At 43.6% G+C, this 25796-nt stretch overlaps 1 protein-coding gene across 5 annotated transcripts in view; it reads left to right on the top strand.

Annotated features, from left to right (window-relative positions):
- Positions 1 to 25796, top strand: part of larp1 (La ribonucleoprotein 1, translational regulator) — a 43262-nt gene that overhangs the window by 14143 nt on the left and 3323 nt on the right. Inside the window, exons 2-19 of one of the 5 annotated variants that reach the window (XM_072374875.1) lie at positions 3568 to 3632; positions 5646 to 5711; positions 10544 to 10615; positions 13788 to 13935; positions 16286 to 16420; positions 16751 to 16903; positions 19207 to 19369; positions 19721 to 19865; positions 20898 to 21072; positions 21319 to 21485; positions 21882 to 21962; positions 22107 to 22433; positions 23367 to 23490; positions 23732 to 23937; positions 24028 to 24134; positions 24785 to 24942; positions 25086 to 25230; positions 25684 to 25793. In XM_072374875.1, coding sequence (XP_072230976.1) covers positions 3568 to 3632; positions 5646 to 5711; positions 10544 to 10615; positions 13788 to 13935; positions 16286 to 16420; positions 16751 to 16903; positions 19207 to 19369; positions 19721 to 19865; positions 20898 to 21072; positions 21319 to 21485; positions 21882 to 21962; positions 22107 to 22433; positions 23367 to 23490; positions 23732 to 23937; positions 24028 to 24134; positions 24785 to 24942; positions 25086 to 25230; positions 25684 to 25793 — 2547 coding nt within the window. Of the gene's footprint in view, positions 1 to 3567; positions 3633 to 5645; positions 5712 to 10543; positions 10616 to 13787; positions 13936 to 16285; positions 16421 to 16750; positions 16904 to 19206; positions 19370 to 19720; positions 19866 to 20897; positions 21073 to 21318; positions 21501 to 21863; positions 21963 to 22106; positions 22434 to 23366; positions 23491 to 23731; positions 23938 to 24027; positions 24135 to 24784; positions 24943 to 25085; positions 25231 to 25683; positions 25794 to 25796 lie in introns of all 5 variants that reach the window. The other 4 variants (XM_072374873.1, XM_072374874.1, XM_072374872.1 and 1 more) reach the window with 4 other exon arrangements.

Here is a 25796-nt window from a genome sequence, read left to right as displayed (position 1 = left end):
CCCAGGCAGCGGCCCGGGTCAGCTATTACTAGAGGGCTACTGATTTTAAAACCCCATTAAGACATTAATATTAGAGGTGTGATTCACTTGATTCTAGGTCAAACTTTGCTAATTTGAGAAATCCTCTTGTTTCATTGTTTGGCTAACTGGCAGGTTCACATGACGTCATCAGACGTGATTAGGATAAGCAGCAGACTGCTGAAGCAACACCGTGCCCGCTGAGTTATCCAACTGAAACGGTGCCAGTTATAAGCGGCTTTAATTTATCTGTGAGATGTTGGCAGGATAAGAAGTTTAGCTGCCATCTTTCACACATGAAAATGTATGGATGAAATTAAAGATCAGATCATACGAACCACTTACGTCAGCCAAATAAACGTATTGCATGTGAAATCATTAACACACTGTTGATGTCAAATATTTTCATCACTTTTCAACTGGATTCTTCTTGAATTGTTCCACTTCTTCATCGTCTCATCTGAGCTGTTGCTCAAAGTTCCAGCATCCAGGGAACAGGTGACACTGTTAACCAGCCTCATCTTAGCTGCAGCTGCTGTTGGGCTCCAGCATTTATGACAGGAAGGTTTGGAATGGGGTTGTTCTAATTACGTTACCACTGTGTGAACCGGGCTTTTTGTCCTGCCCAAAAATTCTTGAAAATGATTTTTTATTTTTTTTTTTAAATGTTAAATGTTCTGTGTATATTTAGCACAACATGGTTTTATTCAGTGTAATTTCAGTTGAATTAAATTTTACTATTGAGCACAAATTCGCACCAGAAATCGTCTCGTTGAGCTTCAGAGAAACTAAACAAGTTCATCTCAGTCCAGCTGAAGACGAACCTATTTTAGTCCAACTCTTTGTGATCCAGTTCTGAGTCCTCGTTTGTGTTCTTAAAGCAAGTATCTGATTTTTCTTTTTCTTTTCTTCTTTTTATGCAGACCTACAGCAAAATTGCTCTGTGATCCAAACTGCCTCTGTGGTTTGTTTTTGATTAGTTTTTATTTTTATAGGGAAAATAGATGGCTTCTGCTTTGTCCTGCCCGGCAGTCAACGCTGTGGTTTCAGGAAGTTGAATCCCTCTCGCACCGTTTCTCAACTTTGTGGCTCAAATCTAAGCAAACAGTTTAGGTATAAAGTTCAGAGGTAATGTAAATGACCAAAGGTTTGTTATCAAGAAATCTGAAAGTGTGTGTGTGTGTGTGTGTGTGATGCATCACCATTTTCAGTATTTAGGCTCTTCCGTAACAGCCAAAGTTTGTCTGCTCTGAGCGTAAAACACTACAGACTTCAGTCTTCCTCAGGCTAAACCGTTGTAAAGTCCTGGAGCTGCGACAGACTCCCCAGAAATGTAAAACCCTTCTTAGTCTTGCAACATAAGAAAGCAAACATCAGACACATTAAACTCTCAGCACAAGAGCAACAAATGAGCACGCAGATATCAACTGACCCAATCCATGACTCCTTCCACTTTTGTCCAGTGGCAGTGTGGGGCTGGCTCAAAGTTCACTTCACACACAATGTTGTTTGTAGTTCACAGTTTTTAAATGGTTATTGTATGCTGGCGCTGCCCTTGAGATGTTCTCAGCTCCTGTGGTGTACATACAAGTTATACAAGGATTTTTGTGGCTCCAAAGTCCCTTGTTGATTTGGGTTGAAGACTATTGTTAAAAAAGAAGCAGCCCTAACCAACCGTTGCTGGTTACAGTACGGTGGACCAGAGCCAGCAGTGAAAAGGGACTGATAAGCAGAAAGAAGCAGATGATGCCAATCTGATCATGGCTGAAACAACTGCTTGTGATAAATTGATGGAGATGTTTTTTTCTTCTTTTTTGATGCATTCAACACTTTTCTCTCCTCGATGGGTCTCAGAATGCCTCAGAAGCAGCTTATGACGGGGTACTCGGCTTGGAACAACATCTGACAGAATATAAGATATGTGATATATTCATTTCTGACTTAAATTACATGATAAAAATCCAAACTGATGTTCATTGATTGACTCAACTGATGCCTGAACCTCATTTCTGAGTGCAGCTCTGTTTTGTTGCTGTCCAGGAGGGCAGTTTTGTCTCTTCTAAGTGATTTGATTCCCATTCCGTTGCTACACCTGCTCCCTGCCGAGCTTTACCTCCTCGTGGTTCCGTCTGCTGCTCCCTGACCCACCTCAGCATGTAATGCAGTCAGGCTCTCTGCAAACGTGACCTTCTGTTGGTCAGTGTTTTGCTTGAGGGGCTGTATGACTTGTAAAGACCAACAAAGAGCTTACTGTACATGATGGAGGGCCCATACACACTTTCACTTAGCAGAGCTGAATAATTTAAGATGGCGATTTTTCTGTCCAGAAAGTATAGAAGGGACCTTTAAATTTGATTTGACCTCAGAGTTGGCAACTCGGCTGTTGCTATTTGTTCTGCTGACATGGCCACCCTCACAGATTGTTCGGTCTCTTGTCAGCAGAGGTTGTCAGTCTAACAAATGTTAATGTAAGATTTAGCTTAGTAAGGAATGTTCTATTCTGTCTTTAGATCCACGTTTGGTTTATTTGGCTCTAGATATTCCTGTTTTTATAATTCAGACCCTCTGGAAGCTCTTTGTGTTCCGAAAATCTGGTCCTCCGCCGTCTGTGGCGTTGTCTGCGAAAGGATTTCTCAGTCTCCTCTTGTTCCATCGCTGGTGATATCCCTCTGCGGGGTCGTCCTTAAGGAGCTTACAGAGATTTACTCTCTGGTGTAAACTGCTCCCTGTGAGCAGCTTTCACTCTTGGTATCAACAAGTGTGGTGACACTGAAGCAGAAGTTGGAAGATCGGGGACTTGACACAGCAAAATGAGCCTGATTCTTTGGGTGTTGGTACATTTTTAGAATTGGACAACAGATTGACCTGAAGCAGACAGATGGCTGAATATCCGCATCATTCTCTGCTGTACGAGTTTCCTTATATACTGAATGCATGCTTCTGTAGTCAAACAAATATGTGGCCTTAGCTGTTTTGTACACTCTGCCTTGATTTAGTTTAGTTCACACTGTTGCTGGATGTGTGTTTTGTGGTCTGCTTGTGTTGTTTTAGGAACGGCTGTCTTTTTTTCCTCTGTCAAAAACATGATTTGGACCTTTTGTGGGATTGTTTCTGTCAGTGTTTAGACTTTTTAAGGTGTTGACCTGAGAAAGTTAGTGATCCAACGAATCAGATGTATATGCTGGCTGCCAGCTCGTAGTCGACATGCACATGAGAAGCTTTTACTTTTCAAATGCTCGCATTTTTGTCATGTTCCAGAGAAATTTAGACGGACAGATTGTAGACTAGATCTTTTTTTATTTATTTTTTATTCTTTACTTCACCACAGCTTTTGGATTTTTGTTTGAAGCAATTAATAACAGTCAATTTTCTCCATAAAGCACATTCAAACCAAATGAACCGAAGAGTTTCCAGCAAACCAAGAGCATGATTTTAAAATGAAAGCGGTCGCTTCCCTGCTCTTTACACTTTGCTGTTTTCAGAAGCTTTTACATGATGCGTGTCTCATGTACGTCGAGCCAGTTGTAACGTCAGCTGTTTTCCCCACAGAGCCGAGTGGCCCTGCCAAGGTGGTGAGAGCGGGGAACCCACCCAAAGCCAGACGTGGAGGAAAGGTAACATTTTCTGTTTGTGTGTCTCTACATTTAATTCTCAACATTGCTCCCACTTACACGGTCCAGTCGCGCCTAACTGGGTTCAATTTCTTTTGCATTGGGTGCACTGGTGCTCCTGACCTTTTCTTTTAGGTGCACAGCCACAAAATGTAGGAACACCCAACATTTACCACCACGTTAATACATTTTTTCAGATGTTTTAAAACACACACAGAGATGGACACGTGGGGAAAAAAAAAAAACAGTTCTGGTAAATGTTGGGGGCACCAGTGTGACAAAGGGAAAGAGTTTGCTGCACTCCACAGATTTTAAACTGGTCACACGGAGCCTTAAAATGAAGTCACGTCCACAGCTTATGCAGTCACTTCAGTCCAGTATCTTCAGCCCAAGTTTACGAAGAGATTGTAGCTCTTTGAGTTGTTATTTCAGTGTAAAGTTCTGCTGTTAAAATGAGAGATGTTTGACATCATTCCTCAGAGGATGGCGGGTAGTCAAACATGGAAGAGTGAGCATGATAAAGAACACAGAATAATGAAGCTGAGGGACCATGATCAAAACATTTTACCATCCTGAGCAGGCATCCTGTTAAGCTTACAAACAGGTTGGATGCATACAACACTGAGGAGTTTCATGACTGAAACTGTGCACACAGAAAGGTAGAGACGTTTATAAAAAAAAATTTTTTAAAAATCGCACACGTGCATTGGCCAGATTTCCACTCCATTTTAACCACGACTGGATTGACCCCCCCACCCCCAATTCATCGTTTGCATGCAGGAGCGTCTTTTTCATTACAACTAAATAGAAATGACAACAAAAACCCTGCAAAGAAGAAGCACATTTTCACCCAGTGTGACATTAAGACTCTGTGAAGTAGAAGGTGTCTGTTCAGGAATCACTTGAATTATTCATTCATTCATCAGGAATCATTTGAATTCAGAGCAGAGAACCAAAAGTGCATCAGCTCACAGATGGACAGCATGAGGGCAACAGAGTGGACCCAGCTCTGCTCTCAGTCGTCTTTTAGCAGCACTCGAGCAGCCGTCCTGGTCCATAATCCATTTGCACCGCAGCAGTAACTTAAAGCACTCACAGTTAAATTAGTTTATTATCAAAACACAACTATAAAAAATAGAATCTCGCTGTAACACTAAGGCATAAGTGTGCCCTGTAAGCACCAGATCCTAAAGTTTGCAGACTGAAGGATAGGACGCATTAGATGAAGGACAAACTGGGCTGCCAGCTGTCACAAATGGAGTGAGACTCTCGTGCAGTTAATTTTTTTCTTGTCCATGTTCACAACATTGGCAGTGAAAGGAGGACCAGTAGTGCAGAGACGAGACGGAGCTGGCAGCACCGTTACGTGATGAGCGGTCCTGTTCTTATCAATGTGCATTCATTATTTTCACAGCTGACTGTTCAGGCAGGAGCAGAATAAACTGACAAAGTCAAATGGCAGCAGTCTCCCAACAATTGATTAGAAGTGTAATTTCAGCAAAGGTTTTCATAGACTGCAGCTAATTAACCCAACGAGAAAACTGCTGTTAATTTAAATGGACTGTTGTTGTAATGGACCAGAATCTCTGGGGCAGTTCAAGTAGCCACCTCCCCTGACGCTTCCTGGAATGTGTTCTGCGTGAGCTAATGGGACAGCAGATAAAGCAGACGATCTCCCCAAAGCCATTCATTCACAACTTTCTCCTTCTGATGGTAGATACAGCTGCTGTAGCACGCCACAGTTGGTAGCCACACCTTAACCTCAACAGACACTTAGAAACTACGTAAGGCTAAAGATACAATCAGTGGAGGATAACAGCCAAGAAAACTAAAAAAAAATCTGATGTGAAAGTCTTCAAAGCTTACGTGCACGCAAACACGCTCAGCTTTGAGACGGCACCTTTGACTTCAAGTCGGAGATGTAAGGCAGTCATTTGTCCATCTGAAATGTTCCTTTATCTCAGCCACACGGTGAAAGTTCAGTTCTGATGTTTTACTTTTCTTTTTTTTACCCAGGTTGGAGATTTTGGTGACACCAACAGCTGGCCGACTCCGGGGGAGATTGCAACTAAAGACATGCAGGTAGGTGTTACTGCTGGTTTGTATTGAGGTGGAAGTCCCATGCTGCTAAGGTGTGGCTGGTGTGTGGAGGCAGCCTGACACACCTCCTTAAGTGAGAAAATAAACCAGAGGACTTTTCCTTTTTCTTTAGTATTTCTGTAGACACGAGACTAAAGTGGTGCCTCTTTAGCAGAGAGGGAAATCCAAATGACTGCAACTCTTTTTTTTTTTTTTAAAGTTGTAGTGAAATGCAAGCTCTTTGTCTGGGTTGCAACAGAATGATATGAAGACAGTGAAATACTGAGCCTTTCACATGTTGTTGCTGCAAACTAACATCCAAACTCAATCCTACTCTTAAAATTGCTCTGAAAGTGGCTGAAACACTCAAATGATCAGTAAGATCAACTGACTGTCTGTTTTACAAGCCACACAACACTGTTCGTGTTAGACAGGGTGGGAACAGAGGGACTTCAAGGTAAATTAGTAACAAAGTTGAAATATGAGCGAACAATTGAAACAAGAACACAGCAAAACCGTTTTAAAGGTTTATTAGTTTCACCTCTGTGTTCAGGACATACATCAATTACCTTAGAGTAGTGGATTTATCACTTGGTGCTTTCATACAGCAATGAGTTTAATTAAGATAAGCTGTGGTGACTTCGTGTCAGGAAAACATCCTTCATTGTGACGGCAAGCAGGCAGAGGCAGGAAGGGATTTTTGTCTTGGTTACTAAGCACATAGTCACATACTTTATAACAGAAAGATTTTGAAAGATGATTTAACAACAACTCTGAGATAAACAGATGATTATGTTCACCCAAAGAGTTTCTCAGTAGCTTCAAGTTACAGATGATATTCACCAGCCAATCAGGACGAGCGGCCCAGCTTGCCTTGTTCCTCTTAACTGCAGTGGGTGAGTGTAGTTTCCACAATAGGTACTTTAGTGGTTGTGGCTGTAATTACACAGCAGTTAAACTGCACGTCCAGACAGAACAGTCGGTCTGTCCCCGGGGCTGCCTGCGACTTTAAAAAAAAGCAAACAAAAAAAAACCTTATAGTGAGGCTCAACATCCTGTTGTGATGTCTGAAATTGTGTGGAGATGAAGGCGAGCTGACCTAAAAGTAGACATCAGGGGCGATGTTACACTGAAATCAATGATCATTAACTGGTAAAAGACAGTCGTTTGGGGAAGAGAACTCAGATCTCATTTCAGACACTAGGAAGTAGAACTTTGGGGAAGAAGAAAAAAAAAGGTGTCGGTAGACATGCTTCTTCATTGTGCAGTGATGTTGACTAATTTATCTAAACAGGGGACCGCAGAAACCAATTCTATTGTTTTATTTTGCAACTTAAGCAAAGCTGATCAGCTGATGAGTGCTCCCACAATTACAGCAGATGATTATTTTCCATTTATGGTGACTGGGTGTATATGTACTGAATGGTAGAGAAATCTTCAGTGAAAACAACAGTCCGAAGCCTTGATACAGGACATCATACGACGAGACTTGCTCACTCCACGGACGTACACGCGAACCTTCTCCTGATTCGTGGTGCACAGCACAGCTGTTTGCCTCCTAGCTCCGGTCGCCCACCCTCTATCGCTCTCCCTGGGATGCCAAACCTTGGCATTCCTGCCCAACAGTCGACCACACTGAGGGGCTGCCCTGAGGGATCAATGGACTTGAATGTTGGCTACAGCCTCACAGAATGGTAACTTCAGCGCTCTCAACCTCAGGTCAGGGCTCTGTTTTGACTTTTAATAATGATTCGACTAATGGATAGAAGAGCTTTACCATCATCAAAGACGTACAGAATGTGAGGCGCCACATTCTTCTGATCTGCACACAGTGTCTTTCTCTTTGGGTTATTACAGCAGGTTGCAGCACGTGTTCATGGTGAGCTCTGTGCATTGTACACAAAACCAACTAAAACACTTTTCAGGATGTGGGTAGAAATAAATATTCTTAAAAGAAAAAGTCCTGATCGGACCACGACTTTCTGACTGGGTTCATAAATCACAAGCTGCAAACATCAGAGATGACCAGTGCTAACACTAAATAAACGCCGACCTCCCCACGGCAGGGGAGATGGGACCGGCTGGTTCATCTACTCTGGGAGAAAACATCAGATTCCCAGAAGTTGCAGTCTACGTCCAACCAGCTTAGACGTCCATTCTGCAAGCACCTTTCTATAACATATCCTGGTGTCCCCTTCAGCTGCTGGTCAGTCTGGGGATGCATCTAATTTGTGTCCTCTTACAGTAACAGCAGCAGCCAGTATCCCTCAGAGCTGTTTCCTATTTCTGCTCTCGGGGGATAGTGTGTCACTAGGCGAGCAACCCCCCCCATATTTTATGCATCTAGGTATGAGTGAACATGACGGCGACCACTTGTCTTCGAGTAGGAAAATGTGGGTCATGTCATCAGCACCAGAAATAACCAGCTGGTCCAGTGGTAGAAATTGAAAGTGGGAGGGGTTTGTTTGAGGGTAGTGACCAGGGCTGGGAGAGGATGCCCTTTTAGGGACGCCCTTCCAAAAGAAACCTCCACTGGATCTTAGCTGCTGCTATTCATAGGGATGCTGGAGTGCACCGTCTATCAAGTAACATTTAAAGCTGTAAATCGGCCACAGAGCTCCTCTGATTACTCGCACTGAAATCTGATAAAGGTGGGCTTTTTGATGACTGTGCTTCAGTGTTCAGTGCTGTGCTTAAAATTAAACGTGAGAATTGCTGTTGTTAATTGCACTATTATCTAGATGTGACGGCTATTAGATCAACCATTTAACACTGTCTGAGGGTACAGCTTGGTCTGTTAAATGTTTAAGTGTAATTGGCACATCAGTACAAATGTGCTTTACTGAAACCACTTGTCAATGCGTCACTGATGATATGCAAACGGAAGATATTGAAGAAAACCATTCCAACTCGCATATATTTCTGACTCAGTGGTCCCAAGAGGGATTATGGGAGACGGGTGAGGCAGTGGAGCAGGTGACACTAACTCAGGAAACATGCTGCGTTCAGTGTCATTACAGAATTTTAGTTCAGTTTTTTATGTATATCAACTTTTACTGTACATTATTTTTAACTGTTTCAATAACAGTGATCTGCCCGAAAGTCTTCATTCTCCGGTCATTCTCCGGTCAGTTTGCAAGAGACTTTGATTCAAGTTTCAAAAAACTTTATTGTCCGTCACATAGTGACAGAGCTCAAAACGTAAATGCCCAGGAATTCCGTGGCTCACACTGTGCTGCAGCACTGGTGATGCAATACAACAACTTGCTGCAGGTGTGGCAGATTCCGAGAGAGAGGGTTCATGGCAAAAGCCATGCGAGAAGGAGGACAGCCGACATTACCATGCATGGCACACACTCTTCAACTGGCTGTCCATGACGGGCTGCTGGCACTGCGCATGATATCAGCATCCTTGCCATGGGGAGATGGATCATCGGGTACTTTAGACGCAGTCCTCAAGCATACTGTGCGTTTCATGACGTGCAGCAGCAGCTGGGCCAGGACTGTTTATTGGAGTTATATATATATATATATATATATATATATATATTTATTTGAGGGAGCATTACTGCCCTTTATTTGCAGTATACTTGAAAAGTAATTTAATTACTATAAGTTAAGTTGTTGTGCCCATTATTTCTGTCTGAAATTATTTTGGTTTGTCCTGATTAAACTTGGATTTTTTTTTTTTTTGATACTCTGTAATAATTGATACTGTATAAAGTAAATACCGGTAAAGAAGTTTTTTAAATAGATCGGATCGGTCAACGTTTTTTTTTTTCTTTTTTCTTTTTCTTTAAACGATCTGATCGGCCCCAAAAACCCTGATCGTGTAAAGCCTATTCATCACCTTTCAAAAGTAATCATTTGTGGGGGTTTTGTTTTACCAAAAATACAAGACATGGTATTTAAAAATGGAGACAGAAGTCCATGCAGTCTTTTATGGACCAACAATAAATGTAGAAACTAAATAGAAGATCAATTGGACGTGAAACTTCTCGGTAGCGGCAGCTTTAGATAAACAGAACTGGAATATTTTATTAATCTATCCAGCAAAATTCTAGAAGAATAATCCAGTTAACTTCTGTTAACAGAGGAATATTAGATGAGTAATTTCATACTTATAAAAAAGGAAAAGCACTTCTTTCAGAAATATCTTAACAAAACATCACCTACCTGCATCTAAACTGACCAACGATTGTTGGCGTTCACACGTAACTCCTCAGACTTCATCTTCAGTCCTCTAAGTGTCCATCATTTAATTTCCTCCTTCCATCATAACATATTGTGTTTATATTTTTTTTTTGAGGGGGGGGGGGGTGTTAACTGCAGGCATGTTCATGATCTCTTTTATTATTATTTATTTTTTCATCGGTGTGTTGCAAGAGGCGTGAATCAGCATTCCTTAATCATAGAGCTGCTGTCAGCACACACAGGTGTTGTTGACTCGGAGAACACACTCCACCGCTCACACTTGAGCCTGGAACGATCTTCTTCTAAAAACGATTGCTCCTATTTGAGCAGAATCCTTAGTAATAACCAGAAAAAAAGGTGTGCCAGTCTTCATGTAATGAATTAGCCTGACCCAAAGCAAAGAATGACCAGATTATCACAGCAGGAGGAGGAAGGAGTCACAGATTATTAGTTCCAGAGCTGGGACTTAGTACAAAAATCTTACTGCCAGAAAAACTGGCATTCTTTTTTTAATTGCTAACAGGTGGAGGATGTTATAGATTTCCTATATATAATATGAGTGTGTGTGTGTGTGTGTGTGTGTGGTCTTCATGGTCCACCTCATTGTCCTAGCTAAACTGCTCTTCCCTCCCTCTGTTCAGATGGAGGCAGTGACACGGACCGTGTCCTGCCCGCCGACTGTCAGGCAGGGCAAAGACTCATGGAGAATCACTGTAAGTTCACCCTGCAGCTCATGAAACCTGCAGCCCGCCTACCTGCTGACATTCAGTCGCTGATCATCAGATCACACCAAGTTAATCGTGTCAAACATTTGGAAACACCACACAAAACCAAAAGACACCTCAGTGTCACCTTTCCTTCCTTTATTCAAACTGAACTAAAGTTTATTTCACTTTTCATGTAAGGAAACATTTACCAAACTGCTGCGGTGCAGCTGCAGGTTTCGAAGTATCTAGAAGGTAAAACCGTTCTGTACACGGTTGGTCGTGTTGGGTGGTGTTCGTCTGTTAACATCTATTGTTGTGGTCAAAGTCCCAAAGCTTTGTCCAAACTCACGTCCCCCTTTCATTCCCTCACTCACTCTTATTGAAAAGACTGCCAATAGTGAGCAGTAAATCAACACGTCAGACATCTACCCATCATCATTTTGCATGCTCACCATTAGCGATTGATAAGAGGAGTTGCTCAATCTAACTTTATTTGTATAGCACCTTTCAAACGTTTGTTGTCATTCAGAGTGCTTTACAAATGACTGAATGCTGCACACAGCAGTGATAAACCAGTACCATGTTTTAAACTGCCAACGGTGCTTAATGCTCACCAATACTTTTTAGTAACAGCATGTAAGAATAACACACTTGTATGCAGCCCAGGGTAGACCTCAAATGCATGTAGTGACAGGAGCAAATTTACGTCATTAAATCTAAAAGGCCTTTCATGTCATTACTTAATAAGTGAACTATTTTAACTCTGAAAGCATCAAAAAAAAAAAAGGGGTAAATATCAGTAGCACCAAAAGAAAAAAATATGTTTAGTTGTAGGATTAAAAAGGTTCCTTCAGTTGGATCAATGTTATTTTAAAACAATTATTTTTATACCTTCGCAAGACTAATTGAAGCTTAAAAAGTTACCGATTGCTTGTGGTGACTTTGATATTTGGCGATACCTCTGTTTTAACAGTGCTGCTAAGAGCATGTTCGGAGTGAACTTTAAATTTAGGACGATTAGATAAATTTTTGACGCAATCCCTCTTAGGCTGACATGTCTGGGGGAGGGCAAACAGAGGGATAAGGGGCATGAAAGCGGTTGTCCATCGCACACTCACCTAATTTAAGACAAATGCTTTGCCTGACTTGTATGGAAAGCCCTTCAGGATTGCCAAAGTTTGCAGATATGTGTGTTGCTGATAGCTAAGGAGAGGCTGAACTCTGCTCGATTTGAATGAACGTAGATATCGGCTCTGTGAGCAAAGATAACCAGCAAAGCCAGTTCATGTTTGTTAAACTACTTTGTAATCGTTGCTCAGTGTTGGCTCAGGCTCAGATGGAGGATGGCGTCAGTTTTTTCTCTGCTGCAGTCAAATGTTAGCGAGCGACTGAACAAAGGACACCCGAAACTGTATGCAAAACTGTATTTGTCCCAGTTAGTTTTATGGACAAACTAATCTTTAAACGGTGGGATTTAGTTAGTTGTTTTACAAACCTTTACTGGTTTATTCAATTAGATTTATCATAAATCATTCTTTATTCAGCACTTCCATGACTGATTATTGCTATAAGATAGTAGTATTTAAACAAAGTGCTATGTTTTAATGTTTTAGTTGCTACGTCTCTGGCTCACTTCAGTTGTAATGTCGGTTCAGTTGCTTTTTTAAACAGATTAAAACCAGCCAATCGAGTGGCAGAATCTCTAGGCATGGTGAGACAGCAAAGCAGATGCCAGAAAGGTGGCTGTAGTAGCATACCCGATGGGTTTCACAACCGGTAGACGCCTTGTTGATGGCGGTAAGATGGGAGTGGAATGGTCATACTGGTACAGGCTGCTGGAAAGGCAAGATGCAGTCAAGATATGCGAAAGAGCGTCTTTGAAGTCCTGTTTCCATATACGAGTGTCGGTGTCCATTAATTCCTCTGGAAATCTCCGACAGCTGTGCAGAACTTTGTTGTTCCCCCTGTGGAATTTCGCTCTTGAGAAGTCAGAACTTTTGCGGTGGATTTTGGAAAGCGGCTGGCCTGTATGCCAGGAAGTTAAGTTTTAGTGCTAAATGAAGTAGAGAACATTTACAACATTATGTGTAACATTTGGAGTGAAGAACGCTGGTTAATACTTGTTTTTTTTTCTCACACAAAAATAGTTTCCAGGTAGACCAGCCTCTTAGCTTACCCCTCCCCTTGTGTTATTAATGCTGTTCTTGGGAGGTTTTTCCACATATAGTCATTTTAAATCTTGATGCGTGCGTTGTGTCTGGCCTGAGAGTGAAAAGCACACATTCACGTTCAACACACGCACAAATTAGGTTCCTTCCTGTCCTGTAGCAACAATCCAGGCTGGTGTGGATGTGATACAGTGTACCAGAGATTCTCTTTACAATGACGAGTAAACCACCAATGGGATGGGCAGCAAGAGATTGGCATAATGAAGGCAACGACCATGTCATTGTGTTCTGAAATCTCTCAGGGAAGTGTGTCAGCATCTTTTGTGTCTCTGACAAAGAATTCTGGTCCGTGTGAGGACCAAAGATGGTAGATGACTGTGTATAAGCACAGCTCTTGTTAAAACGTTTAATTTTTGGTGGTTTTCTGTTCACCAAACGGTGTCTGCTTCTCAGTTACTGTTGTTGTGCCGACTTACCACCTCTAAGCTGATGAGCTGATAATCACAAGATACAAAAGGTGCTTCTCTCTTCAAGGTGGCAGCTTAAATGACACATAATTGTTAAGAGCTTTTAGATAGAATAGAGTTTGCTGATATTATGCTCTAAATCCCACTTGTTCTTTAGTTGAATCTTTGATATGCAGTTAGTGGTTACAAACGCCACTGAAGCTGTGTGTTACCCTTTCACACCAGAGCCCGGTCACTTTGGTGCCAAGAAATCCAAAGCTTGAATAGCCCAGTAAAGCTCTGTGTTGCTTGTTTGGGATGTTCCTTTCGGTAAGATTGGACCAGTGCTGTTAGGAGGTGGATGTTTAACAAGTGAAATCTTTAGAACACGTTTTGAGCTCAAAGCCCACTTCATTCTGTCAGGAAGTGTTTGTGTACATTTATGTCTGACTTTAGCCAGTTTAATTGCTTCCTAAGGTAGTAGGACATTATTTACTGGCTCTAAAACTTCTCAGACGGGCCATCTGTCTAACAGCCTGTTGCCTCAAACTGTTTCCCCTCCAGGGTCCGAAAAAGCCAAGTGCCAAGAAGGAGTTAAAGGAGAAGAGGGAGAGCAACGAGGAGAGCAAGGAGAACCTGAAGGCCAAGTCGGACGACTCGGGAGAGGAGAAGAACAGCGACGACTCCCAGAAGAACGGGCCTAAGAAAAAAGGTTAATATCTTTAAAGACTTTTTTTTACCTGCTTTTACCCTTTGGCGCCACATGCTGGTCAGAGTTTACCCAACAAGCGACAAAAAATACATTGCAGCTTGAAAAAAAAGTTCAACCTAACACGGAAATTGTCTGACCTTAAAGTTTAGAATCATTTTAGGCTCTAAAAGGACACTTTTTCTGTGTGATGGATGATTCCAACCACTAATGTTAAACCAATTTAATGGCGAAGGACAATTCAAAGTAGAAGATGTTAACAGAGTCTGTAAAGAGTAATGGCTTCAGAGAACTAAGCTAAAGGCTATTCAGAGCAGTAAAATCAGTACTTTTGCACTGAAACAAATCCCTTTAGTACTGTTAATACTCTCCTGCTGCTTTATATCCCATCACTCCTCCATATGACATACAAGGCACGCCCTGGGACGTGTATTTATCAGTACAAATAAACATGAATAATCAGGAGAGACTTCACATTTGTAGAATTAGGTCTATTCAACTCAAGATCTTACAACACAGTACAAGATTAAGTTTCTTTTATTCCTTTTTGCTCAAAAAGTGAGTTCAGAGGACTCTAAGTCTGAGGAAAGATACTAATCCTGAGTCTGCTGCTACAGCAGCTCATACTTCTGCATCATTTGTGGGATGGCAGCAGGGTGAACAGGCTATGGTGGGATGGGTTTTGTATTTTAGCATCCTTTGGGCTCTGCACACATACCTCACCAGTATCGCTGTTCAGTAGATGCTTAACAAAGATGTTCTGGACTGTTTTAATCACCCGCTGAGTCTTCTGTCAGGATGCGGTGGCTCCTCTGTAGGAGTTTAGAAGATGTTGTCTTGGGAGTCTCTCCCTCTTAGAATTCCTATGACAGTACACTTGTTTCTCACATTTGATGCCTATGACAGGTTCTCTATATTTTTGAATCTCTGGAACCCAAAATTGTTCCCTTGCTCCAATAATGTAGACAGAGATGTAGTAACACCAGAGATGGATGTGGATGTAACAATTTGCATTTGTCTGAACCAGTGAGGTAATAGAACTAAATCAACTGGGCTTGCAGTCCGATCAGATGGTCAACATCACCTTCAGCACATTGTTTTTCTATCACAGCTGAAACAAAATGTTTAACAGGAGTTAAAGACAAGCTCTGTCAGTAAGTGTTGACTTAAAGTTGAGCACAGAGCCCTTTTTTTAAATTTGTGCCAACAACAGATGACTGAGTAGATGTTGGTGATGGTTGGTTGCAGTTTTAGCTGCAATTAAAGGTTTAAACTGTGCCAGGCAGGCGGTCTGGGAGTGTTTTCTGACCTTTAGTTACCAACTGAATTGTGACTTTGCTGCATTGATACTCAGACTTGACACAATTCAGAGTGATGCAGTGAAACGTGTATTTTTAAGGTGCAGTTTACGGCCATGACAACTCACTTTAGTGCTCTGATAAGAAGTTTAAATCGGTTTCGTTTGTCAGGACAACCTTGTTAAAGCTGTATGAAGTGCAGATGTGCTGCAGAAGTGATGAGCTTCATGTCTCTTCTCTGACTCAACACAAATGAAGAGAACTTAAACAACTCTGATCTCAGCATGAAAGCAAAAGAAAATGTTGATTTATTGCAACATTATAAACATGTTCCATATTCGTTTCGTCAGAAATGAGCATAAAATCCAGTAGTGCTACAAGTTGTTCCCTCTGTGGCCTCAGTCTTATCAGTGGCTCCTTATGTTTTATTTTCCATCTCACCTTTTATTTCCCACCTCTGTCTCGTTCTCCATCCCTTACTTACTCAAGGCCACGTCGCTTATAAGGGACTGTCATGTCCTCTCTTCTATCACAAACTCACAAACTCACAGCAACCAGTTGTCTTGTTAGACCACAGATCACTGATGCTACCTGCTGGCCAGCTGAGGTACTGCAGGAGGTTTCCCATTTACTACAGCTGCCCACTGAGCGGAAAGCAGTCAGATCATCCAGAATACAGAGATGCTGTTTTCCTCTTAAAATCCATCTGGCTCGTCAGCTGGGAAAGTGAGAGTTGGGCCAGCTGGACTTTTTTTTTTTACATTTTGCCCGCCATCTCTCACTGTTCAGTTTCAGTCAGAAGTGTGTAGCTGAAGTGTTGCTGCACAGCTTGTGTTTGGGAAGTTTGAAGGATTCGCTGCCATAAAGGCTTTTTTTTTGGTGACTAAGATCATCTGGAAAAATGTTCTAATTCTACAAAGGTATTGTTGACCAAACATTTCCCCGATGCTTGTATATTTCGCCACAAAAAGCAGTGTCTGTGAAAAGTTTTGGACACTTCCACAGTTTGTGGAGCTGAACTGATATGCAACTCTTCTTCATGTCATCACAAACAGGAAACAAGCAGAAGTGGGTTCCTCTGAAGATCGATGTGAAGTCGGAGGGTCCCAGGGAGCGCTCGGCCTCCAGGAACAACAGCAAGCAGAACGAAAACCCCCGGCTGCCTCCCAACGCCAGGAACGACCTCAGAGGTCAGTGTGACGTCATTACTGAGAGACCGTTTAGCTGTCAGGTAGTGAGTGGCTGCCACAGTGACACGGTGGACGTGACTCACAAGCAGGTGGTGGGGAAATCTGTGTGTGCTGCTTCTCATCCTCCACTTCTGCTTTAACAGCGCCATTACTTCAATGTGTGCTATTTTACAGTATGTGGGTTATAACGCATCGGAAAAATATGTTCTGTCAGCGGAGGAGAGATGTGATCAGTTTGAAAAGAGAGAGAAATAAAATGAAGGAGAGAGTTGATTGGGCTGTGTTTCCCCGGTGATGCTGTGTTTGCTCATGCGATTGCTTTTCCTCCAGACTGGCATAGTCAAAAGTACGAGCGCGAGTGGCGCGATGACCACGACGAGGTGTCCAGCGTGAAGAGCGAGGGGGCGCCGTTCCGCGGAGGGTTCAGAGGTCGCGGACGTGGAAGAGGAAGAGGGCGAGGACGAGGCCGAGGTGGTGGCCGAGGTTGGTTTTTATTTCTATTTTTTCCTCCCCACAGATGCAGACGTCAAACCCTAAAAGCAGAATTTTACCGATACTATTTCTGACGGTGGTGGATACAAACGCTTGTGGCTGTCTGTTACTTCAGAGAGCTTCATTTTAGTTCTGGCTTATGCTGTGATTATGTTGGGCAGCCAGCAACAACAGAACGGTGTTTTTCAGCTCCGGCCCTCGGGACCCACTGCATGTTTTCAATGTTTCCCTCCTCCGACACACCTGATTCAAAAGAATGGCCCCTTATCAGGCCACTGCAGGGGTTGATGACGAGCTGATCATTTCAGGTGTGGTAAAAAGGGTGAGAGCTGAGGGAAACATCGAAAACCTGCAGGGCGATGGGTCCTGAGGCCTAGAGTTGAAAAACACTAACCAGTCTGTTGGATGATGGGTCAGATTGATCATTCCCTGCTCCCAGCGTGCAGGATGGGCAGTTTGCATTTCTGCTACATTCAATAAACATTTGGGGTCCGATTTTTGGAACTCTGAATCATGTTTTGAACACAACAAATTGAGGGGAAATAATCTCTGCTGCCCTCAGGTTTGCTTGTCTTTTGGTTCTAAATGTTATTTGAACAGTTGACTTAGCTGAAGAAACAGAAAATCCAAAGACAGAGGAGGACCAACAGAGGACAGTTACTGTGGAAGCTGCGTTTAGGGACAGATGGGAAAATGCAGAAGTCCTCTGACCTCCACATCAGCCTCTTTGCTCTCTTTTGCTCACTCCTGTCTAACTCTGAGCTGTGCTTTATCATCATTATTTCTCTGTTCTTTGTATTTCTTGTTGATTGTTTGTTTCTGTCTTTTCTGTTGGTGTTTTGTAAAATTCTCTTCCCTCTTTATTGTCACTTTTAACAAAAAAAGGGTGAGCTTCTGTGCCCTATGCTATGACTCACAGGTTTTTAGTCTGCGTCACGTGGCACTCACTCCACTGCTTATAAGATTTATTTCACTGTTTGCATCATGAGAGAAAAGTGTTTTCTTGAGATGCTGAAACATCCTCTGGTGTAATTAGCGGCTTGCCATTTATCTGCAGTATTCTCCTATAACCCACCTCTATTTCAGTTGGACTAACATGTTAAAACCTATTTCAAAAGTCCAGTTTTAGTATGACTAACACAACGAGGACGTCATGTGACCTGCAGACGGGCTGCAGAAGTGATGAGCTCTTCATGTCTCTTCTCTGATTGAACATCTGTGAAGAGAGCTTTCACAGCTCTGATCTCAGCACTGAAGTTGATCTCTGGGCTAATTAATTCAGAATTGAACTCTGAGGGGACAGTCGACATAGTGCAGCCTGTTAACTGAGAGTTTTTGGGGTAAATTCCAGACTCGTTGCCTGTGTTAGATGGTTTTCTGACAGGTCTATTATTTCCTCAAAATGGTTATTTAAAGATCCTTTTATATCAGTAAGGTTGTAATAATAATGGTTTACCTGTCATCAAACATCCTTTGAATGTCCTCAGCTGCGTGTTTTTCTTTCCGTCTATCTAAATTCCTTTCCAAGTGGAACACGGTAACATTCTTTTTCTTTTTAACTTTGCTGTTGTTGGCCTCTGATTGAGCCGTACCGTTTGACCATAGAGGTTGCTTGTTTTGGTTGTGCATAGAACAAGATAGAAAGATAAAGTAATATTAAATAACTCCCCTTTGTCTTCTTGCTATAACTTGTCAGTCAAATCCAGGCATGTTTGGTAAGAGAGAATGTGTAAAAGCTTTGGTTGTTTGGTGTGGCTCTCCTCCCTGAGGCTACAGGAACAACCTCCAGAGAGTGTTGGAATGAGGAGAGGCCTTGGATCCAGCAGAGGGCCTGTTAGCTTTGGCAGAATTCTCACTGCCATTTCCTCACAGGCTGTCTTCCCTCAATCGCTCCCCTCTCGCTCTTCTTTTTCTGCCTTTTTGTCTTCTGCTCGTACCTTCCTACCTGTCCTGTGCAGCTGACCAGAGGACCTTTATGTTTGAGGAGTCTCCCACATTGCTTTTGGGAAGCCTCTCTCAAAGCCACTCTTCCATAAAGTCCATTTCACCATTTTGAACAATTCTGTGTAGGTCCATTACATAGATTTCCAAAAAGCCCATGTAGTTTACAATGAGACTAGATGCTGTAGATTCGACATTCAGAGATTTGAAATGTTAGAAATGTTTTGAAGTGGCTGTTCTCACGTTTCCTCTTTAACAGAAATACTGAAGGGACTGACCCAGTTCCATGTTCAGTTTAAGTAATCGGATCTCGCTCTTTGAACCGTCTAACTGCCTGTTTATGTCCTGTGAAGGCCACTACGACTACCACTACGGCTACAAGTCCTTCGATGTGAAAGATGGACCTTACGGTCAGAAGTTCGGCAACTCTGTCACCTACTACTACGACAACATGAGCAGCAAAGACCTTTACTCGCTCGATCATGACCTGCTGAAGGACTACATTAAGAGGCAGATGTAAGTAAACATCTCTCCTGCAGGAGGCCTATGCCTTCACTGGGAACATGGTAACAAACGTGACCGTCTGGCTCAGTTTGGGCTCTTTATGTTTAGGTGTGCTGTAGAAGTGATGAGCTCATCATGTCTCTTCTCTGACTGAATATTAATGGAGAGAGCTTTAAAAACTCTGATCTCAGCATGGAAGTAAAATGTTGCTCAGTTGTTAACGTCTGGTTTTCTGTGATGAGAGAAAAGATTCATCCCTGCACGCTGTGAAAAGCTGTGAGGAAACGGCAACTGACTGCATCTGATTGCTCAGTTTATGCAGATGACGTTGACCACATGTCGCCCTGTTTTCTCCACCTGCAGAGAGTACTACTTCAGCCTGGACAACCTGGAGCGGGACTTTTTCCTGCGCAGGAAGATGGATCAGGAGGGCTTCCTGCCTATAGGGCTCATCGGCAGTTTCCACAGAGTGCAGGCCCTCACCACCGACGTCAACCTCATTCTAGAGGTAAGCAAACTGGTCTGGGTGAAGTTGTAGAAAAATAATCTGAGATCTTAAAGCATTCAGAACACCAACATTTCAGCAGGTTAACAATAAGCCGCAGTACTGCTGAGCAGCACATTCCCCCTGCTTAACAGTAAAGATTTTGGCAACTGATAAAATTTGTCAATTGAAGGAAAAAAATGACCAGCTAGACTGTTTAAAGATGTTCTGCCCCTTATCAGCTCCTCTGTACTCCATCAGATAAATCGGTCTGTATCAGCTGGCCATGTAAAACCATTGCTTAGCCCATTCTGGATCCGGATGCTTTAGCATATTGCCAAACATTCCTTTTATTCCATCTATTGAAGAACAAAGAGTTTCAGTGTGGGTTCAGAGTGCTGAAACTGCTTTAGAAAATGGAAACTGTGTATGCATTTGTTGCAATCAATGCAACCTTAGCTGAGTTCCACAGCAACTCCCTTCAAAATCTTTCAGTCATCCAATCCAATTTAAAACATACCTATTTGAGAAAGTTTGTTAAACTTGTTGATCTTTTTTTTCTTGGCTCCTCGCTTTTATTTTCAGCTCTTTCGATCTTCTGTTGTAAACTTGCCTTCTTACGTGCTGCGTCTACATATAGACATTTAGAGTTTTGCTTCTGCTGTGTAAAGCACTTGGGGTTGTGTTTTTGCCTTAAAAGGGCTTTAAAATAAAGTTCAAGATGAAAAAATGTGTCGAACACTGAGGTCCTTTCCCAGTAAGATCCACCTTCATATTTACTGTAGGAGAAGTGAGAACAGTTTGACCTTTTCTGGACTATTTATTGTGTGCTGCACTTTCTTGTCTGAGAACCGGCTGAGACTTACTTTACATGTAGGTATTTCTGCAGGTTCTGACAGTCTGAGGCTGATTCAGGCGAACAGGAGCAGATTTTTATATCTATATTGCGATAAAGCATCAACTCTTTTCCTTTAACCTCACAGCGATGCTTTCTGCAGGAAAGCTGTTGTATTTCTTTTCCCCCTTCGTCTAACCGGTGTATCATCTCTGCTTCAGGCTTTGAAGGACAGTAAGGAAGTGGAGGTGATAGACATGAAGATCCGTCGGAAGGTGGACCCTGAGAAGTGGCCGCTTCCGGGCCTGAACGTTCCCAACCACACACACACTGACTTCTCCCAGCTCATCAACTGTCCCGAGTTTGTCCCGAGACAGATGACCGAGGAGCCCAGAGGTGGGCAGCGGGGGCGGGGCAACAAAACTCTTATTTCTAGGTCTTTTTAAAAAAAAATTTTTTTTAAAGTACCTTTTTTTCCATTTGCTTTGAAAAAAGTAAGATTTCCTAAGATTTTTTTGGACTTACTTACTCATCCTGCATTATAACATGGTTTCAAAAGTCCCACAGGAAACTGTTAATAAATGAAATCACTGGTGCTGGTAATCAGAGGAGATATTGTCTCTGGCCCTCTGTCTGCTGCAGGGTCTTCCAGGACCGCCTCATCAGGGGAGCAACTGACCAAGACTGAATCGGATATCTCCAACCTCAAGACGATGCCGAAGGGCCTCTCAGCCAGCCTCCCCGACCTGGACTCCGAGTCCTGGATCGAGGTGAAGAAGAGGCCCAGACCCTCCCCAGCCAGACCCAAGGTCAGCTCAGAGAAGGTGAAAAGTCTTCAGAAGGCATGTTGTTCTGTTTGCTGGTTTTCCACAATGACGCCTCCTGCCAGCATAGAGCTGCAGGGATTTCTCTGTTGATGCTGGAAAGTGTCCATCAGTCATCACTTATGTAAAACCAGTGAGTTTCATCGTTCCAGCCAAACTCAGCCCTACATTTTAAAATCAGTTTGTCATTCAACTCATCCGTGCTTCTCTGCAGCCATGTCATGTATTTGTGCACAAAGATCCAGTAAAGCAGTTTTTCATTTTGCTCTCTGAGCACTGGTCATCATTTCTTCATCATTGGTCTCTTTTCACACCTTCCACCTCCTCCTTCCTCTGCTTCTTGTGTTTGGTTTACTGATGAAGGCCCCCTCGTTGCAGCAGCAGAAGGAAAAGGACGATTCTGTTCGATCCCCGGTTCCCCAGCCCGGCTCCTCGCCCTCCCCTGCTACCTCAGGAAATAAGGTGAGGAAGAAATGTAACCTGGGAGCATCGCTTTTTCCGGAATGAAACATGAAAACGAACTACAGCTCTGTGGTGTCTGCAGTGTTCATTTAGTGTGAAGCAGTGGAATTTAATGATTGGGGCTGGTTCTGACTGTTTGATCAGGACGGAGCAGAGCAAGATGAACCGGAGGAGCTGGACTTCATGTTCGATGAGGAGATGGAGCAGATGGACGGGCGCCGCAACACCTTCACCGACTGGTCAGACGAGGACACGGACGGCGAGCTCGACGACCACGACGTCAACAAGATCCTGATCGTGACGCAAACGCCGCCCTACCTGAGGAAGCACCCGGGAGGCGACCGCACGGGCCACCACACGTCGCGTGCCAAGCTGACCTGCGAGCTGGTCAAGGTGATCAACGACGGGCTCTTCTACTACGAGCAGGACCTGTGGGATGACACGTACGAGCCCGAGTACGCCACCATCAAGGTGAGCATGTCCCTTTGATTCCAGAGCTACTGTTTTAATGTCGAATAACAAGTGACTCATTGGAGCGGCTCCTCTAAAGGCTTCCACATTACATCATTGTGGTTTGGAGGCGTTTCTGCCCGAGGCCGGATGACAAGTAGATTTATTCTCCTTCAGTTACGGCTGGTTCTGGATATGAACAGAAAGTAGTTTTTGTTTTGTTTTTGTTGTTGCTGCTGGCCATTGTTGCATTGTTGAACTCTTTGTGGGACCTTCACGTGTCGGCCTGCACATATCCAGCGGTGTGTGGAACACAGGCCGCTTGTTTATAAATAAACCCCACATGCACGCCCTCGGCCTGAGGGCTGCAGGGGGACACGAAGATGGACGCTCAAAGATCCGAGGTTACGAGTCAGCATGTGAGTCAGACGTCAGATCTTGAAAAAGGAGGATTTTTCTATAACGAGACGTGTTGGAGGGACAGCTGCTTTGAAAGTTCAGGGTGTGTGTCGGTTGGTGTGCTCGTGGCAGAACAGTTGGACGGCAGATATGAGGGTGAAAAAGGTGCTTTGGGCAGCTGCGTTGTGCTGCTGCATCTCAGCCTCCAGACTGCTAAAGATGAGGTCCGTTGATGATTTCCTTTAATGTCACAGGTTCTTATATCCAACTCTCTGACTGCGTTTAATGTTTTTAACGTAGGAACGTGACCTCGGTCCAGTTCAGTTTTCAGCTGATAGATTTGTAAAGGTTTACACTGAAAAGTCTGGTTTTAGGATATACATTTTTTAAGTTCTTTGTACCAACATGAGCAGGCCTTTTGCCATCTTTTTAAACTGTCAAAGTGATTTTGAAGATAATTTCTTGAAAACAAACTGATTCTCTTCAGATCTCTCCCGGTAAGTCTTTGGTTTTCTCAGATCCTCACATTAACTCTCGATTATCTCATTTTCACAGCAAGAGGTGGAGAACTTCAAGAAGGTCCACCTGATCAGTCGTGAAGAGTTTGACTGCCTGACCCCGGAACCACCCGTCGACCCCAATCAGGAGGTCCCCCCGGGTCCCCCACGGCCCCAGCAGAGTAAGGACACAAACGCACTTCATGACGAGCACAAGAAATGCTCCACTGTGGGGTGTAGCAGCGTCTTCTTAGTTTTATTCTGCTGTAAACTTGCTTATTTATCTGTAATAAGGCAGCATCTGCATCTGTTGGGCCACCGCTTCACTTGATGCTGACTCAGAGGAGGCCTTGTGTGAAGTTTGTTCAGAATTCCTGAGCTGACAGTAAACTAAACATAAAGATGAAACATTGTTGTCTTCAGTCCCCACAGACGCTTTGGCAAACAAACTCTTCGGTGCCCCTGAACCCTCCTCGATAGCCCGCTCGCTCCCCACTACCGTGCCTGACTCACCAAACTACCGCAGTGCCCGGACGCCCCGCACGCCTCGCACCCCTCACCGGAAGGACCCAACCATGACGCCGCGCTTCTACCCGGTGGTGAAGGAAAGCCGGCCTGTCGACGCCAAGGTAAGAGCCAAGCTAAAACTGTGGTTTATGACATGTACAGTGACACAATATTTCACTTGGAAACATGAGTTATTGTCCGTTCCCTGTCAGACGCCGAGGAAAAGGAAGACCCGACACAGCTCCAACCCGCCCATGGAGTGCCACGTGGGCTGGGTGATGGACTCCAGAGAGCACCGCTCCCGCACCGCCTCCGTCAGGTGAGACTGCCTGCGTCACACTACCAAGGATTTTAATAATCGCAATTTACAGAAAAAACCAAACAGCTGATTAGAAAGGAGAGCGTCGCTGGTTTTTGTCGAGCATGATGGGACATTTACGAGCGTTTCGTGTGGGACGGTAGAATGAGACCCAGAGAAGGCCACTGTCATACAAACAGCTGCATTTAATGGTTGAAAGTAAGTTTTCTGTTTTGAATCATTTGGACCGTCAGGATCTTCATGATGAAGAAAAACCAAAAGAAATCTTTGTTGCACGACCTCAGGTCTGTGTCACGGGATTCTGAAGCTGAATTTGAGACGTTACAGAACATAAAGACAGATTTCTTACTTGTGATGTAACATTATGACCCAAGGCGCCATGAAGACATGGGCCCACACGTATGGAGTTGTGTTAATTAGTTAAAAGCCAACAAATGGTTATCAATACATGTGATTTTGGCTTCAGTTTAAAAAACTCTGGCTGTAGAATACAGCAGGTGATGTTGACCTTGCACTCGGGACTGAGTAACTCAACTAGATCTGAGTTACTCGGCTTCCCCGGCGCTATACAAGTACAGTACATCTACATTTATTCAAGGTGGCTGCACCCGCTCTGTGTTCTTAACCTCCTCCACCTTCCTCCCTCTCAGCTCTAATGCCAGCCCATCAGAGGGCACCCCCGCCCTGGGCAACATTGGCTGCACGCCTCAGTCCCTTCCCAAGTTCCAGCATCCATCACACGAGCTGCTGAAGGAGAACGGCTTCACGCAACATGTTTACCACAAGTACCGCCGGCGCTGCCTCAATGGTACGTTTCCCTCTGTTTTACATCACCAACACCCCCCACGCCCGCCCCCAGGGGCTGTGTGGCCATCGAACTGATAGCAGGTGCTTACTGATTCCTTCAGGGAAGAATAATTCTTTTCCTCCTTTCCTGTCCTCCAATCGCAGAGCGGAAGCGGCTGGGTATTGGCCAATCACAGGAGATGAACACACTCTTCCGCTTCTGGTCATTTTTCCTGCGGGATCACTTCAACAGAAAGATGTACGAGGAGTTCAGACAGCTGGTGGTCGAGGACGGGAAAGAGGGTTACAGGTAAGAGCCTTCACTACTCCTGGGTGGACTTCTGGATGTAACAACTTCTTCAAACAGTCGTTTCCAAGCTGTCGGCCTGCTTTTGATTTCAGTCGAGTTGATTGTTTTTGTCAGTTCATGTTGCTGTTCGTGAGAGACTGAATGAAATGAACTCAGCCGCCATGACGTGTAGATTGATGTTAGAGATGCTTTCAGGTTCAGCTGATCTCAGGAAAACATTTTATACGTGTTGTTCCTTTAGAGAAAACATCCTGCAGCCTGCGTGGTGCTGACTGTGCAGCTTTTGGCTTTGAGCTCAGCTGTTTGCTGAACACGGTCTGATCATTAATCAACAGCCGATTAAACTGAAGATCCCTGTTTGACATTTCAGTTCTTGATCCCACTGTGTGTGTTTTGGTTTGTGTGTTGAACCCATTCCGCTTAATTCTCACACACTATGTTCGTGTGTTGCAGGTACGGTTTGGAGTGCTTGTTCAGGTACTACAGCTACGGTTTGGAGAAGAAGTTCAGACCGGACATCTTTAAGGACTTCCAGGAGGAGACCATCAAAGACTACGAGGCCGGTG

Source organism: Leuresthes tenuis, unplaced genomic scaffold (genome assembly GCF_036924035.1).
Source record: "Leuresthes tenuis unplaced genomic scaffold, fLeuTen1.0.hap1 SCAF_21, whole genome shotgun sequence".
In the NCBI taxonomy this organism is placed as follows: Eukaryota; Metazoa; Chordata; class Actinopteri; order Atheriniformes; family Atherinopsidae; genus Leuresthes; species Leuresthes tenuis.
The sequence above is the reverse complement of the archived record's forward strand: the minus strand, read 5'-3'. Positions and strand labels throughout refer to the sequence as shown.